The sequence below is a fragment of the Pongo pygmaeus genome, chromosome 21, assembly GCF_028885625.2.
Source record: "Pongo pygmaeus isolate AG05252 chromosome 21, NHGRI_mPonPyg2-v2.0_pri, whole genome shotgun sequence".
NCBI lineage: Eukaryota > Metazoa > Chordata > Mammalia > Primates > Hominidae > Pongo > Pongo pygmaeus.
Window position 1 is genome coordinate 31,238,940 of NC_072394.2, and position 16,737 is coordinate 31,255,676.

Here is a 16,737-nt window from a genome sequence, read left to right on the forward strand (position 1 = left end):
TCTGGTCATTGGCAGAAAAGTTTGCCAACCTCTGTTCTAAAGGTTTGGAGGCCTCTCTGGTATGTGAAAGTCCAGATCCCTGACCTAACTTGGTGTCAAGGGCCTTCATGAAGTTTCAGATAGTGTTTAAGAGACAGGGGGACTCAATGGAAGCAGGAGTCCTGAGGCTCAATAAAGCCCTGTTGCTGGTGTCCTTCTGACTGCCCCATGGCCAGCCAACTCTGAGGCTTTTCTCAGTCTTGAACTACCTGTTCTGCCCTTCCTGTGTTAAGGGCATGGTCGGGGTGTTGCCCTACCAGCTGAAAGGAATTCCCTACCTGCACATTTTTCTTTGTAATTTCCAAAACCACATTCCCACTCACACTCTCCCTTGGACTTCTAAGCTGTCTTCTGTCAATTTCTCCAACTCTCCCACTCAGAAGCAGGGCTTTCTCATTGGCTGTTGAGGTGGCTTCTGCTTTCCACCGGGGCTGGAATAACCAGTGAGGCCAGTTTTGTCCCATTAAAGTCCTACTGGAAGGCGCCAAGGGCAAGAGCATTGTACTGGAAACAGAGCTACATGGCAGGTGGCCCTCACCACCTTCAGCTACGTTCCCCTCCCTAAACACCTACAAGGGGACTTCAAAAGGTTCATGGAAAAGTAAAATTAAAATATAAACATAAAAAGTAGAAACTTTATTTCTCAACATGAGCTCTGTCAACTTCAAGATATTTTTGTAAACAATAATACCTGCCATTTAGTCCATCCCTAAAGAACTGAGGGTCCAGGGGATTTAAGCATGTCAACACAGTCTTTTTTTTTTTTTTTTTTTTTCAACACAACCGAAGAAAAATGGGCACCCTTTAAAGATTTTGTTTTTAAGATTAGGAAACAGGCCGGGCACAGTGGCTCATGCCTGTAATCCCAACACTTTGGGAGGCCGAGGCAGGAGGATCACTTGAGGTCAGGAGTTTGAGACCAGCCTGACCAACATGGTGAAACCTCATCTCTACTAAAAATGCAAAAATTAGCTGGGCGTGGTGGCACACACTTGTAATCCCAGCTACTCAGGAGGCTGAGGCGGGAGAATCGCTTGAACTCAGGAGGCAGAGCTTGCAGTGAGCCGAGATTGCGCCACTGCACTCCAGCCTGGGTGACAGAGCAAGACTGTCTCAAAAAAAAAAAAAAAAAAGATTAGGAAATAAAAAGAAGTCAGATGGAGCCAAATCAGGACAGTATGGTGGATGCTTAATGAATTCTAGTCAACAGTCTCACAAAATTGCCTTTTTTTGATGAGAGGGATGAGCAGGAGCATTATTGTGGTGGAGACGGACTCTCTGGTGAAGCTTTCCTGGGGCTTTTTCTGAAAGCTTCAGCTAACTTTATCAAAACACTCATAATAAGCAGGTGTTGTTACTCTTTGGTTCTGCAGAAAGCCGACAAGCAAAATGTCTTGAGCATCTCAAAAAAGTTTCCACAAGCTTTGCACCTGACCAGTCCACTTTTTTTTTTTTGAGACAGAGTCTTGCTCTGTTGCCCAGGCTGAAGTGCAGTGGTGCAATCTCGGTTCACTGCAACCTTCACCTCCTGGGTTCAAGTGATTCTCCTGCCTTAGTCTTCCAAGTAGCTGGGATTACAGGCACACACCACAACACCTGGCTAATTTTTGTATTTTTAGTAGAGATGGGGTTCACCTGGCCAGGCAGGTCTCGATCTCCTGACCTCAAGTGATCCACCCACCTTGACCTCCCAAAGTGCTGGGATTACAGGTGTGAGCCACTGCGCCTGGCTGGCCGGCCCACTGTTGCTTTGACTGAACCACTTCCCCCTCTTGGTAGCCATTGCTTCGATTGTGCTTTGTCTTTAGGACTGCATTGGTAAAGTCATGTTCCATCCTGTTACAATTCTTTGAAGAAATGCTTCAGGATCTTGATCCTTTGTTTACAATTTCCACGGAAAGCTCTGCTCTTGTTTGCAGCTGATCTGGGGACAACAGTTTTGGCACCCACTGAATGAAACATTTTCTCAACTTTAATTGTTCAGTCAGAATTGTGTAAGTTGAGCCCTGTGAGGTGTTGGCTGTTGTTTGTGCTGTTAGTCACTGGCCCTCTTCAGATTTGGGGCTGCAGATTTTAGGGAAATGCAATCCAGTTTGGGCCCTTCCTTTATCTTCTTAGATTATCCCAGGCAGCAGTCGCCCCTCAGATCCTGGGCCTGTGTCTTCACTGAGGGAAAATCTCCCTTTGCTTAAAATCTAATGCTTTTTAGGATCGGGACTTAGGAGGTATAAATGGCACACACACGGGCCTCAACTCTGCCTCTAGCTCACCCTGTGGCCTCTGTAAGTTTCCTTCTTCTCTGTAATGGGAGTGTTGAGGGATGGTTAGGTTCCAGCTCTGATACTTTTGGGTTCTCTGTCAGGACTGTGGGGAGGATCCTTGGCTCTTGATGTGGCCAGGGCATTTGAAAAGCAAGGAGAGTCCAAGGGTCAGCCAGGGTGACAGCGAGCTGGCAGGGCGGAAGATGGCAGAGCTGAGTGGGCCAGGGTTTCTCTGATGCTCGGGTCTGTCAGCCTCCCAGCCATGGCGGTGAGAGATGAAGGTTGGAGAGGCTCCCTAGGTTCTTACATCATCCATGGTTGTCCAAAAGTTTAAGGATTGCTGAGTGCAACACTTCATTTTACAGAAGAGTAAACTGAGGCCCAGGAGGAGAAGGAACTTGCCTAAGTTTTCAAAGTAGGGGAGAGGTTGAAGCAGGATTAACTGAGGCCTCCTGGTTCCCATGTGGAAGAGACAAAGAATGGGCAGGAGGAGGACAGGGGCCGAATCCACCCCTCTCAGTCCCTCATGATCCATCACTTGGCAGTGGCCACATGGACGATCACAAAGCCCTTGATGTCTGGGAAGTGAGGGCTTACAAGGTCCACCTGCAGCTGCCTTGGGCCACTCTTGGAGGGGGTGATGTCAAACTGGACTGAGGCCCTCTCCTGAGGCTCCAGGGTGGGCACACTGGAGGAAAAGGAGGGGAGAAAGGCAGACTGTCAGTCCTCTTGCCATTCTGAGTCTGGCCTGCCAATCCACGGCTCCCCAGACTCCTCAGGATCAAGTTCACCTTGTGGCTTGACATTCAAGCCTTATCAACATGTTTCCAGGCCAGGTGCGTTGGCTCACTCCTGTAATCCCAGCACACTGGGAGGCCGAGGCAGGTGGATCACCTGAGGTCAGGAGTTCGAGACCAGCCTGGCCAACATGGTGAAACCTCACCTCTACTAAAATACAAAAATTAGCCGGGCACGGTGGTGCACACCTGTAATCCCAGCTACTCAGGAAGCTGAGATGGGAGAATCGCTTGAACCTGGGAGGGGGAGGTTGCAGTGAGCCAAGATTGCACCACTGCACTCCAGCCTGGGCAACAGAGTGAGACTCTGTCTAAAAAACAAACAAACAAACAAACAGAAACAACAACCAAAAAAACATGTTTCCAATTTAATTTTCTCTTCTACCAGCCGCACTCCTCCTATCCAGCCAGGCTAGTTTTCTGTCTGTGCCCTGAACTTCCCTCCTCTGGGCTTTCATCTGCTCTGTTCCTCCCACCTAGGATGCCTTTCTTATTCCAATCCACCCAAGGCCCAAATCAAGTTGTCTTCTTCCAGGAGAACTTCCCTGACAACACCAGCCATCAGGTGTCAACACCAAGACCTTTGCCTGGCAAACCATCCTTCCTTCATGATACCTGAAAATCTCCTGTCCTCCTCCTGCCCATTCTTTGTCTCTTCCACATGGGAACCAGGAGTCCTCAGTTAATCCTGCTTAAATTCATCATTTAAGGCTCAGCTCAAACACCAGCTCCACTGGAACTTCTTCCTGGCCCCACTCTCACTTAAGGGCTGCTTTTGCTACCTCAGACCTTGGACAAGATCTTTTTCACAAATCACACTGTCCTTATGTGAAGGGCCATCTGTATCTGAGAGCCCTTCTCCAGGCAAAACGCCTTCTGTACATCTTAGTTCCTAACAATTACACATGGGCGAGAGCACAGGTCAGTATAATCAAGGACCACATGAGTAGCAAGTGGATGAATAGAATAATGAAGGAGTGAATTAATGGTTGACAATGAATAAGTAAATAAACAAATCCATGAACTAATGGGAACATGTGTGAATGAATGAGTGAAGCATAAATGTAGGAATAAGTGAATGAAAAAATGAGCAAGTGAGTGAATAAATGAGTAAGCAAATTGAAGAATGCATGAATGAATGAGTGGAAGAGAGCAAATTAATGAAAGTGAGTGAATAAATGGATAAATAAGTGAAAGTATGGATGAATGATATGAGTGAATGACTGAGTGAATGAGTTATATGATTTGAGTAAATGAATGATTGAATGAATGAAGGAATAAATAAGTGAATGAAGGCTGATATGTATAGGCTGTGGGCTGGTTCCTGGGGTGTCCAGAATCTCCCACAACCCCCATCCCTGGCAACTTCTCTCTGGCTCATCCATAAGGAAGGGAGCCCCATTCCCTGCCAGTCCCCCAGGCTGGCACTTACTCGATGCTGAGCTGTTCCTGGAGAAGGCCGCTGCCCTCCACCATCAGCGCACAGTCCTTCACTCTCTCTAAGAGGGGGTTGACTACTGTCACTTCTACTGTAACTGCCACTCCCACCACGGCTGGGCCCAGAACCTGAAGGGGACAACACCCATGAGCAATTGCGCCTACCCCTCCTCCCTCTAGGAAACTGATGGTCCTGGCTGAGTTAGAGGATGGATCATTAGTCATGTCCACCCCTGCCTCCATATACCCCATTGCTGAATGCCACTATTGCACCCATCCCCTTATGTCCAACCCACTCCTCCCACCCTGGAGAGCTAAAGCTGGAGTTAAAGGCACAAACCCCCCAGCTTCTGACGCCCTCCCCCAGCTCTGGGGAGTGGGTGCCACTAGGAACAGCATGGTAGATGCAGGCTGAGGTCACCTTGATGGTGATGAAGTCCTCTAGAGTAATGTCCTTCTCCACCAGAAGCTTCTCTCCTTTGGTGACAAGGCACATGGCAGCCAACAGGATCTTCTTGTCTTCTGTCAGGTCTTCTTTATACTTAGAGTAAGATATTGTAATTGGGATTCTCTTCTCTGGAAGGGAAAGCAGAAGTGGGAGTTGGGGCTTGATGTCTTTCTTCAACAGCACTGGGAAGAAGGAAGGGAATGCCCAACTAACAGCTCCTTTCTCTCTGGTCCTTGCAACCATTCTGAGACAGACTTTATTCTCCACATTTCTCAAATGAAGAAACCTAAGGCCCAGGGCGGGTATTTTCCTGTTCAAACTCATATAGGAAGTAAACCAAGAAATTAAGATGAGGTGGGAGTCAAATTTAGGTCAGGGAGCTACCACAATACCAGATTATTTCTCCAAGAGCCCCCAGAGATGTTTCCAAGCTTTCCCTACTTATTCAAGATGGAAATCTCTCAGCCCATCAACCATTCATCCCATCCTTCACTGTTTATTCAGCACCTACTATGTGCTAGGTGCAGAGAAGAGGAAGACCAAAGGCATGCCTCAATCTTCCAATCCCGTAAGGCCAATTTCTCGACAACTTTTCCAAACGGCCACCTACATGAAGGCCCAGTCCTGGTCAGCCCCACCAACTGAGGGAAGTCTTCACTGACACCTCCTCCCGGTGCTCTCATGCTCTCTGAGCTCCTGTGGTCCTGGCCATCTCTGTCTCCCTCTCACCAGTCACAAACATCCTACTTAGGTATTCTTTTCTTGTAAGCATGGATCACCACAAACCTCAGTCTTTTTTTTTTTTGGAGATGGAGTCTCTCTCTGTTGCAGTGCAGTGGCATGATCTCAGCTCACTGCAACCTCCACCTCCTGGGTTCAAGCAATTCTCCTGCCTCAGCCTCCTGAGTGGCTGGGACTACAGGCACATGCCACCACGCCCAACTAATTTTTGTATTCTTAGTAGAGATGGGGTTTCACCATGTTCGCCAGGATGGTCTCGATCTCTTGACCTCATGATCCGCTTGCCTTGGCCTCCCAAAGTGCTGGGATTACAGGTGTGAGCCATCGTGCCCGGACCATATATTTTTTTTTTCTGACTACTATATATTCTTTCTTTTAGGTTCAATGTGCTCTTTCTGGTTTGCTCCCAGGCCCTCTCATTCCCTATTGTTCTACTCCCACTGTTTCTTTTATTTCTATTTTCTTCCTGACTCTGAAGTCATCTGAGTTTTTAACTCATGGAAAAGTCCTTAAAGGGCTCAACTTGGCTCATGTGCTCTGCTACCCCAGGGCTTTGAATATCGTAGATTCTCCTGAATGCCAGTATGCCGATTCACATGTTAAAGTATGATTTTGTTTCATGGGCTCCCTTAGTTCAGTAGGTCATTATTGGAAGAAACTTTGTTACAATAACAGTAATAAATAATAAGTATAGGCCGGGTGCAGTGGCTTACGCCTGTAATCCCAGCACTTTGGGAGGCGAAGGCGGGTGGATCACCTGAGGTCAGGAGTTCGAGACCAGCCTGACCAACATGTTGAAACTCTGTCTCTACTAAAAAAATTTACAAAATTAGCAGGGCTTGGTGATGTGTGCCTGTAATCCCAGCTACTTGGGAGGCTGAGGCAGGAGAATTGCTTGAACCCAGGAGGTGGAGGTTGCAGTGAGCTGAGATTGCACCACTGCACTCCAGCCTGAGCGACAGAGAGAGACTCTATCTCAAAATAACAATAACAATAACAATAATAATTACAATTATAAAAGCTAACTTTTACTAAGGGATTAAAGTGTACTGCACTTGGAAGCGCTTTCACAGATTGACTTATTTAATCCTTACAACAATTCCATGTGCGGGTATTATTATTTTTATTTTATTGATTTATTGATTTATTATTTTATTGATAATGTGTTATTATTGATAATAATATCAAAAACACTGATAATAAACATCATAAATTGAATGTTCATTAGGTAGTAGGAATGATGCCAAATACTTTATACACATTATATCATTTACTCCTTGCATGGTGATAGACCACGGTTCTCCAAGTGTGGTCCTAGGACTGGCAGCATCAGTGTCACCTGGGAACTTGTTAGAAATGTAAATTCTCAGTCTCCAGCATGAGAACCATCATATGCCACCATATGATACACATGAGCAGAGCTTTGGGCATCAGCTCAGACCCTGGGAGAAAGGAGGAGAAAAGGAGCCCTTTAAAATGTTTGCATCAGGGCTTTTTGAAGTTCTCTGACTCATAGACTCCACTAACAATCTAATAAAAGCTAAGACCCCTTTCCCTAGAACAATGGTTCTCAATAGCACCGTCACTCAGCTGGGCGTAACTGACATCTGTAGAATATTGCATCCAACAACAGCAGGATACACATTCTTCTCAATCTCACACGGAGCATTCACCAAAATTGATCACATTCTGTGGCATAAATGACAAATTAACAAGTTTAAAATAATATAAATTATGCAATATATGCCCCCAGAACACAATGAAATCAAACTGGAAATCAATGACAGAAAGAGAGCTGAAAATCTAAAATATCTAGAGATTAAACAACACACTTAAAGAAGAACACATGAGACAAAGAAGAAGTCTCAAGAGAAATTTAAAAGTATTTCGAAGTAAATGAAAATGAAACTACAACTTATCAAAATTTGTGGGCGCATGCCTGTAGTCCCAGCTACTTGGGAGGCTGAGGAGGGAGAATCACCTGAGCCCGGGAAGTTGAGGCTACAGTGAGCCATGATTGTGCCACTGCACTCCAGCCTGGGTGACGGAATGAGACTCTGTCTGAAAAGCAAAACAAAACAAACAAACAAACACCCCTCCCCCAACACACAAACTTGTAGGATGCAGCAAAAGCAGTGCTTAGAGAGAAGTCTATAGTATTCAATACATATGATAGAAAAGAAGAAGGATCTAAAACCAATAATCTAAACTTCTGCTTTAGGAAACTATAAAAAGGAGACCACGTTAAATTCATCTTAAGCAGAAGAAAAGAAATGATAAAAATTAGAGCAGAAATCAGTAAAATTGAAAATCAGAGATCAATAGAGAAAATCAGCAAAACCAAAAGCTGGTTCTTTGAAAAGATCAGTAAAGCCAATAAGCCTCTAGCAAGGCTAACTTAGAAAAAAAAGAGAGAAGGCACAAGTTACTAATATGATAAATGCAAGAGAGGACATCTCTACAGATCCCATGGACGTTAAAAGGATAGTAAAGGTAACAACTTTGAAGAGTTAGAAAAAAACAGATAGTAAAGGAATATTATGAACAACTTTATGCCCACAGGTTTGATAACCTAGATGAAAGGGACCAGTTCCTGAAAGAAAAAATCTGCTAAAACTCACATAAGAAGAAACAGACAACATGAATAGGCCTATATCTACTAAAAAATGGAATCAGTACTTAATAACCTTCCAAACCAGAACACATTAATCCCAGATGGGTTCACTGGTGAATTATACCAAGCATTTAAGAAAAAAAATTATAGCAAATCTCTACAATCTCTTCCAGAAAATGGAAGCAGAGAAATACTATCTAATTAATTCTGTGAGGCCAGCATTACCTTAATGCCAAAAACCAGACAAAGACATTGCAAGAAAAAGAAAACTACAGACCAATATGAACATAGATGCAAAAATTCTCCACAAAATATTGATAAATTGAATCAACAATGTATAAAAAATTACATGCTATGATCAAGTGGGATTTATTCTAGGCATGTAAGGCTGGGTCAATATTAAAGGTCAATTAATATAGTCCATCAAATCAACAGGAAAAAATAACATGATCATATCAATAGATACAGAAAAAGAATTTGATAAAATCCAACACCCATTCCTGATAAAGCTCTCAGCAAACTAGGAATACAGGAAGAATTTACTCAACTTGATAAAGAACATCTACAAAAAACCTACAGCAAACATTGTCCTTGATGGTGACGATTAGCAACAAGGCAAGGATGTCCCCTCTTACTATTCCTTTTCAACATCATATTGGAAGTCCTAGCTAATGCAATAAGACAAAACAAGGGAATAAAATGTATACAGATTGGGAAGGAAGAAATAAAACAGTCTTTGTTGACATATGATATAATTGTTTATGTAGAAAATCCAAAAGAATTGTCAACAACAACAAACAAAAAATCCTGGAAATAATGAGTGGTAATAGCAAGGATACAGGGTATAAGATTACTAATATACAGAAGTCAATCACTTTCGTATATACCAGCAATGAACAATTGGAAATTAAAATTAAAAACATAATACCATTTATGTTAGCACCACCAAAAATGGAATTCTTAGGCATTAATTTAACAAAATACTTACAAGATCTACACAAGAAGAACTGTAAAACTGTGATGAAAGAAATCAAAGAACTAAATAAACGGAGAGATATTCCATGTTCATGGATAGAAAGGCTCAATATTGTCAAAATGTCAATTTTTCCTAATTTGATCTATAGATTCAATGCAATCTGAAGAAGTTATTTTGTGGATATTGACAAACTGATTCCAAACTTTATGTGTGGGTGGGAGGCAGGAATGAAGAGAAGTCGGATAATGGGTACAAGATAGTTAGAAAGAATAAGTTCTAATATTTCATAATACAGTAGGGAAATTATATTAATAGTGATTTATGGTATGTTTCTAAATAGTTAGAATAAATAAATTGTATTGTTTTGAACACAAAGAAAAGATACAGATAAATGTATAAGGTGATAGATATCCCAGTTACCCTGATTTCATTGTTACACATTCTATACATGTATCAAAATACGTGTACCCACAAAATATGTACTATTATGATATATCAGTTAAGATTTTTTTAAAGAGCCATGACATAAAAAAGTTTATGTCAAGAGGCAAAAGACCCAGAGTAGTCAATACAATTGTACAATTGTACAATATTGAAGGAGAGGAACAAAGTTAGAGGACTAGCACTACCTGACTTCAAGATTTACTATAAAGGTACAATAATCAAGACAGTGTGGTATTAGTGAAAAAATGGACAAAGACAGGCATACCCTATTTTATTGTGCTTCATTTTATTGTACTTTGCAGATATTGCATTTTTTACAAATTGAAGGTTTGTGGCAACCCTGAGTCAGGCAAGTCTATAAGAGCCATTTTTTCCAAGAGCGTGTGTTTGCTTCTATGATCAGTGATCTTTTTTTTTTTTCTTTAAGACAAGGTCTTGCCCTGTCACCCAGGCTGTAGGTGCAGTGGTGTGATCATAGCTCACTGCAAACTTCCAACTCTTGGGCTCAAGCAATCCTCCTGCCTCAGACTCCAAGTAGCTAGGACTATAGAAGCATGCCACCACACCCAGCATATATTTTTTATTTTAATTTTTTGTAAATACGGGGTTTTGCTGTGTTGCCCAAGCTGGTCTCAAACTCCTAGGTTCAAGCAATTCTCTCACTTTGGCCTCCAAAAGTGATTGGGATTGGGATTACATATGTGAGCCCCTGTGCCCAGCCCTTGATCAGTGATCTTTGATGCTATTATTGTAACTGTTTGCTGGCACCACAAACCATGCCCTGTAAGATGTTGAACTTAATTGATAAATGTTGTGTGAGTTCTGACTGCTCCACTCACTGGCCATTTCCCCATCTCTCTCCCTTCCCTCAGGCCTCCCTATTCCTGGATACACAACAATATTGAAATTAGGCCAATTAATAAACCTACAATGCCCTCTAGGTGTTCAAGTTAATGAGAGTTATATGTCTTTCACTTTAAATCAAAAGCTAGAAATGATAGCTTAGTGAGGAAGGCACATAGAAAGCCAAGATGGGCCAGAAGCTAGGGTTCTTGTGCCAAATAGCAAGGTTTTGAATGCAAAGGGAAAGTTCTTGAAGGAAATTAAAAGTGCTACTCTTGAAGGAAACTAAAAGTGACATAGGAATGATAAGAAAGCAAAATAGCCTTATTGCTAATATGGAGAAAGTTTTAGTCATCTCCATATAAGATCACAGCAGCCATAACATTACATTAAGCCAAAGCCTAATCCAGAGCAAGGTCCTGATTCTCTTCAATTCTATAAGGATTGAGAGACATTAGGAAGCTACAGAAGACAAGTTTGAAGCTAGCACAGGTTGGTTCATAAGGTTTAAGGAAAGAAGCCATCTCTATAACATAAAAGTGCAAGCTGAAGCAACAAGTGCTGATGTAGAAGCAACAGCAAGTTATGCAGAGACTCTAGCTAAGATCACTGGTGAAGATGGCTACATAAAACAACAGATTTTTTAATGTAGAAAAAATAGCTTTATATTGGAAGAAGATGCCATCTAGGACTTTCATAGCTGGACAGAAGTCAATGCCTGGCTTCAAAGCTTCAAAGGACAGGCTGACACTGTGCATTAAGGAGTTAATGCAGCTGGTGACTTTAAGTTGAAGCCAATGCCCATTTACCATTTCTAAATCCTAGGGCCCTTAAGAATTATGCTAAATCTACTTTGCCTGTGGTCCATAAAGGAACAATGAAGCCAGGACGATAGCACATCTGTTTATAGCATGGTTTACTGAATATTTTAGGCCAACAGTTGAGACCTACTGATCAGAAAAGAAGATTCCTGTCAAAGTATTACTGCTCATTGACAATGCACCTAGTCACTCAAGAACTCTGATGGACGTGTACAATGAGATTAATGTTATTTTCAAGCCTGTTAACATCCATTCTGCAGACCATGAATCAAGGAGTAATTTTAACTTTCAAGTCTTTTTATTTAAGAAATACATTTCATAAAGCCATAGCTGCCGTAGATAATGATTCCTCTAATGAATCTGGGCAAAGCCAATTGAAAACCTCCTGGAAAAGATTCACCATTCTAGACACCATTTAGTTATTCATGATTCATGGGAGGAGGTAAAAATATCAACATTAATAGGAGTTGGAAAGAAGTTGATTCCAACTCTTATGGATGACTTTGAGGGATTCAAGATTTCAGTGCAGGAAGTCACTGATGATGTGGTGGAAACAGCAAGAGAATTAGAGTGCAGCCTAAAGATGTGACTGAATTGCTCCATCTGATGGTAAAACTTGAACAGATGAAGAGTTGCTTCTTATGTGTGAGCAAATAAAGTGTTTTTCAAAGATGGAATCTACTCCTGGTGAAGATGCTCTAAACATTGTTGAAATGGCAACAAAAGATTTTGAATATTACATAAACTTAGTTGATAAAGCAGTGGCAGGGTTTAAGAGGATTGACTCCAAGTTTGAAAGAAGTTCTACTGTGAGTAAAATGCTATCAAACACCATCGCATACTACAGAGAAATCCTTCGTGAAAGGAAGAAAGTCATTCAATGTGGCAAATTTCATTGTTGTCTTATTTTAAGAAATTGCCACAACCACCCCAACCTTTGGCAACCACTACCCTGATCAGGTAGTAGTGTTGTGATGGTGTTTGATAGCATTTTACTCACTGTAGAACTTCTTTCAAACTTGGAGTCAATCCTCTCAAACCCTGCCACTGCTTTATAAACTAAGGTAGCAGCCATCAACATTGAGGCAAGACCTTCCACCAGCAAAAAGATTATGACTCAGTGAAGGTTCAGATTGTTAACTTTTTTTTTTTTTGAGAAAGAGTCCCCCTTTGTTACCCAGGCTGGAGTGCAGTGGCAGGATCTCAGCTCACTGCAGCCTTGACCTCCCGGGCTCAAGTGATCCTCCCACCTCGCTTCTGAGTAGCTGAGACAACAGGTGTGTACCACCATACCTGGCTAATTTTTTTGTTTTCTTTCTTTCTTTTTTTTTTTTTTGTAGAGATGGAGTTTCACCATGTTGCCCAGGTTGGTCTTGAGCTCTTGAGCTCAAGTGATCCTTCTGCCTCAGCCTCCCAAAGTGCTGGGATTACAGGTATGCACCACCTGTGTCTGGCCCCGATTGTTAGCATTTTATAGCCATAAAGTATTTTAAAATTAAGATGCATATTTTTTAAAAGAAATAATGCTATTGCACACTTTATAGACTACAGTATAATGTAAACATAACTTTTATATGCACTGGGAAGCCAAAACATTTGTGTGACTTGCTTTATTGCAATATTCCTATTATTGTGGTGGTCTGGAACCAAACCTGCAATATCTCTGGGGTATGCCTCTAGATCAATGGAATAGAAGAGAGTTCAGAAATAGACCTGCACAAATATAGTCAGTTGATCTTTGACAAAGTAGCAAAGGAAATAACAATGGAGAAAAGATAGTCAACAAGTGGTGCTGAAGCAACTGGATATCCACACGGGGAAAAACAATCTAGACACAGGACTTACATTCTTTACAAAATTTACTAAACTGAATCATTGACCTAAATGTAAAATGCAAAACTACGGAACTCTTAAAGATAACATGGGAGAAAATCTAGATGACCTGAGATTGGTAATTTTTTTTTTTTTTTTGAGATGGAGTCTTGCTCTATTACCTAGGCTGGAGTGCAGTGGCGTGATTTTGGCTCACTGCAACCTCCGCCTCCCGGGTTCAAGCGATTCTCCTGCCTCAGCCTCCCGAGTAGCTGGGATTACAGGCACCCACCACCACACCCAGCTACTTTTTGTATTTTTAGTAGAGATGGGGTTTCACCATGTTGGCCAGGCTGGTCTCAAACTCCTGATCTCAAGTGATCCACCTGCTTCAGCCTCCCAAAGTGCTGGGATTACCGCCATGAGCCACCACATCCAGCCGCTATTTTTTTTTGATACAATACCAAAGGCATGATCCATGAAAGAAAAAATTGATAAGTTGGACTTTATTATAACTAAAAACTCTGCTCTGCAAAAAATACTGTGAAGAGACTGAGAAGAGAGGACACAGACTGGGAGAAAATGTTTGCAAAAGACATCCAATAAAAGACTGTTATCCAAAATACACAAAGACCTTTTAAAAACCAGCAATGAGAAAATGAACAACCCAATTAAAATAGGGGCAAAAGATCTGGACACCTCACCAAAGAAGAGATACAGATGTCAAATAAGTATATGGAAAGATACTCAATGTCATATGTCATTAGTGAACAGTAAACGCTGATATACTTTTACACACCTATTACAATGTCAATAATCCAAAACACACAATACCATCTGCTGGATAGAATAGGAAACAACAGGAATTCTCATATATTCCTGGTGGGAATTCAAAATGATACAGCCACTTTGGAAGACAGTTTGTCAGTTTCTTACCAAAACATACTCTTACCATAAGATCCAGCAAGTGTGCTCCTTGGTATTTATCTAAAGAATTTAAAATTCGGGCCAGGCGTGGTGGCTCACGCCTGTAATCCCAGCACTTTGGGAGGCCGAGGCAGGTGGATCACGAGGTCAGGAGATCAAGACCATCCTGGCCAACATGGTGAAACCCTGTCTTTACTAAAAATACAAAAATTAGCTAGGTGTGGTCGTGTGTGCCCGTAATCCCAGCTACTCGGGAGGCTGAGGCAGGAGAATCACTTGAACTCGGGAGGTGGAGGTTGCAGTGAGCCAAAATCGCACCACTGCACTCTAGCCTGGTGACAGAGAGAGACTCTGTCTCAAAATGAATAAATAAATAAATAAAAATAAAAACTCAAGCCCACACAAAAACCTGCATAAGGATGTTTACAGCAGCTTTATTCATAATTGCCAAAACTTGGAATCAACCAAGATGTCCTTCAGTAGGTGAATGGATAAACTGTGTACATCCATATAATGGAATGTATTGCAAAAAATATTTTGCAATAGGAAGAAATGATCTATCAAGACACAAAAACCATAAGGGATCCTTAAATGCATATTGCTAAGTGAAAGAAACCAATCTGAAAAAGCTTAATTATACCGTATGATTTCAACTAGATGACACCATGAAACAGGCAAAAGTATGGAGACAGTAAAAAGATCAGTGGTCACTGGGGGTTCAGGCAAGGGAGGGAGGGATGAATAGGTGGGGCACATAGGTGGAACATGGGGATACTGGGGGGGTGAAACTATTCTGTGTGATAGTGGAATGTTAGATACATGCCATTATACATTTGTCAAAAGCCATAGAATGCACAACACAGAGTGAACCCTAATATTAACTACGAATTTTAGTTAATAATACTGTGTGAATGTTGGCTCATTAATTGTAACGAATGTACCGCACTAAAGCAAGATGTTAATAACAGGGGGAGAGGCGTGGTGTAGGCAGGGATCTGGGAACTCTCTGTACTTCCCACTCAAAGTTTTCTGAAAACCTAAAACTACTTAAAAACCTAATAATTTAATAAATTATATGTTTTAATAGTCTATCATTTGGCCAAAGAATTTCACTTTTTTTTTGTTTTTTTAGACAAGAGTCTCGCTCTGTCGCCCAGGCTGGAGTGCAGTGGTGCGATCTCGGCTCACTGCAAGCTCTGCCTCCCGGGTTCACGCCATTCTCCTGCTTCAGCCTCCTGAGTAGCTGGGACTACAGGTGCACGCCGCCACGCCCGGCTAATTTTTTTGTATTTTTAGTAGAGACGGGGTTTCACTGTGTTAGCCAGGATGGTCTCGATCTCCTGACCTTGTGATCCACCTGCCTTGGCCTCCCAAAGTGCTGGGATTACAGGCGTGAGCCACTGAGCCTGGCCCAAGAATTTCACTTTTGTGATATAGTCTAACAAAAGTGCAAAATCCAGAGGAAAAAAAATGATTTCTTTTTGCCTCAGAATGTTCACTTGCTTGCCTGACACTCTGTAGATAAATTAAACAAAAGTTTAGTGTTATTTTTAATAGCAATAAGCTGATAACTACCTAAAAGAAAAGATAGGTCACCATATATTTATTAAAAATCTATTAAATTCTATTTATTTAAACCTCTATTAAAATGATGTTTGTGAGGAGCTTATAAAAATATTTAAAATACAATGTAATATGAAAAGAGCAGGGCATTAATGAGTATTTGTAATATTTAAGCAGAACTGTCTTTCAGAAAGCAAACAGGCATTAAAGATTTGGAAGTAAAATACATCAACAGTTTGCAGGTGGATGGTAGAATCATAGGTGATTTTTCTCTTTTGCTTTCCAAATTTTTATGAATATGTATTACTTTTAATATGAAAAAAATTGCTAAAAGCCAGAGGGAAGTGTATGTTAATTAAAATTTTATGATGAAGTGTTATTTTGTGATTTAGACTTTGTGAAAAATAAATGACAAAAAAAGCTAAAAAAGTGTGACACCTCCTTCATACATTTTCACACCCTGTGAAAATCCACAAGCTTCACTTACCAGAAACTGGCCCAGAGCAACAATTTCTTTGTTTAATTAAATCCTTAGAATTCAGAAAGTATGTGAAAGGAGAGAGAGGCAAAGGAGAGATAGAAATACAGAGATAGACTGAGAGAGAGAGAGAGAGGAGAGATAGAGAGATAGATGAAAAAGCCAAAGGGAAAGAGACAGAAAGACAGGGAAGGAGAGACAGATGGAGAGGGAGATATGGGCAAAAAGACAGACAGACTAGGAAAAAAGTGTAAGAATAATCAAAGAGGATACATTTAATTAATCATCCATGAAGTGCTATGTGTTCAAGGATCACGAAAAAAATCCTTTAACTTTAGCCTCCCGGGTTCAAGTGAGTCTCCTGCCTCAGCCTCTCGAGTAGCTGGGACTACAGGCGTGTGCCACCATGCCCGGCTAATTTTTTTGTATTTTTAGTAGAGATGGGGTTTCACCGTGTTAGCCAGGATGATTTCGATCTCCTGACCTCGTGATCCGCCTGCCTTGGCCTCCCAAAATGCTAGGATTACAGGCGTGAG

The 16,737-nt window shown here is 41.6% G+C and overlaps 1 protein-coding gene across 2 annotated transcripts in view; it reads right to left on the reverse strand.

The window, feature by feature from the left end:
• Positions 1 to 2,724: 2,724 nt before the first annotated feature.
• TGM6 (transglutaminase 6) overlaps positions 2,725 to 16,737 on the reverse strand; it is a 53,293-nt gene continuing 39,280 nt past the window's right edge. Inside the window, exons 11-13 of one of the 2 annotated variants that reach the window (XM_054466672.1) lie at positions 4,956 to 5,110; positions 4,530 to 4,663; positions 2,725 to 2,988 (exon numbers count right to left, since the gene is read on the reverse strand). In XM_054466672.1, the coding sequence (XP_054322647.1) occupies positions 2,835 to 2,988; positions 4,530 to 4,663; positions 4,956 to 5,110 (443 nt within the window). In that variant the 3' untranslated portion in view covers positions 2,725 to 2,834. The remainder of the gene's footprint in view (positions 2,989 to 4,529; positions 4,664 to 4,955; positions 5,111 to 16,737) is intronic. The other variant, XM_054466673.1, reaches the window with a different exon arrangement.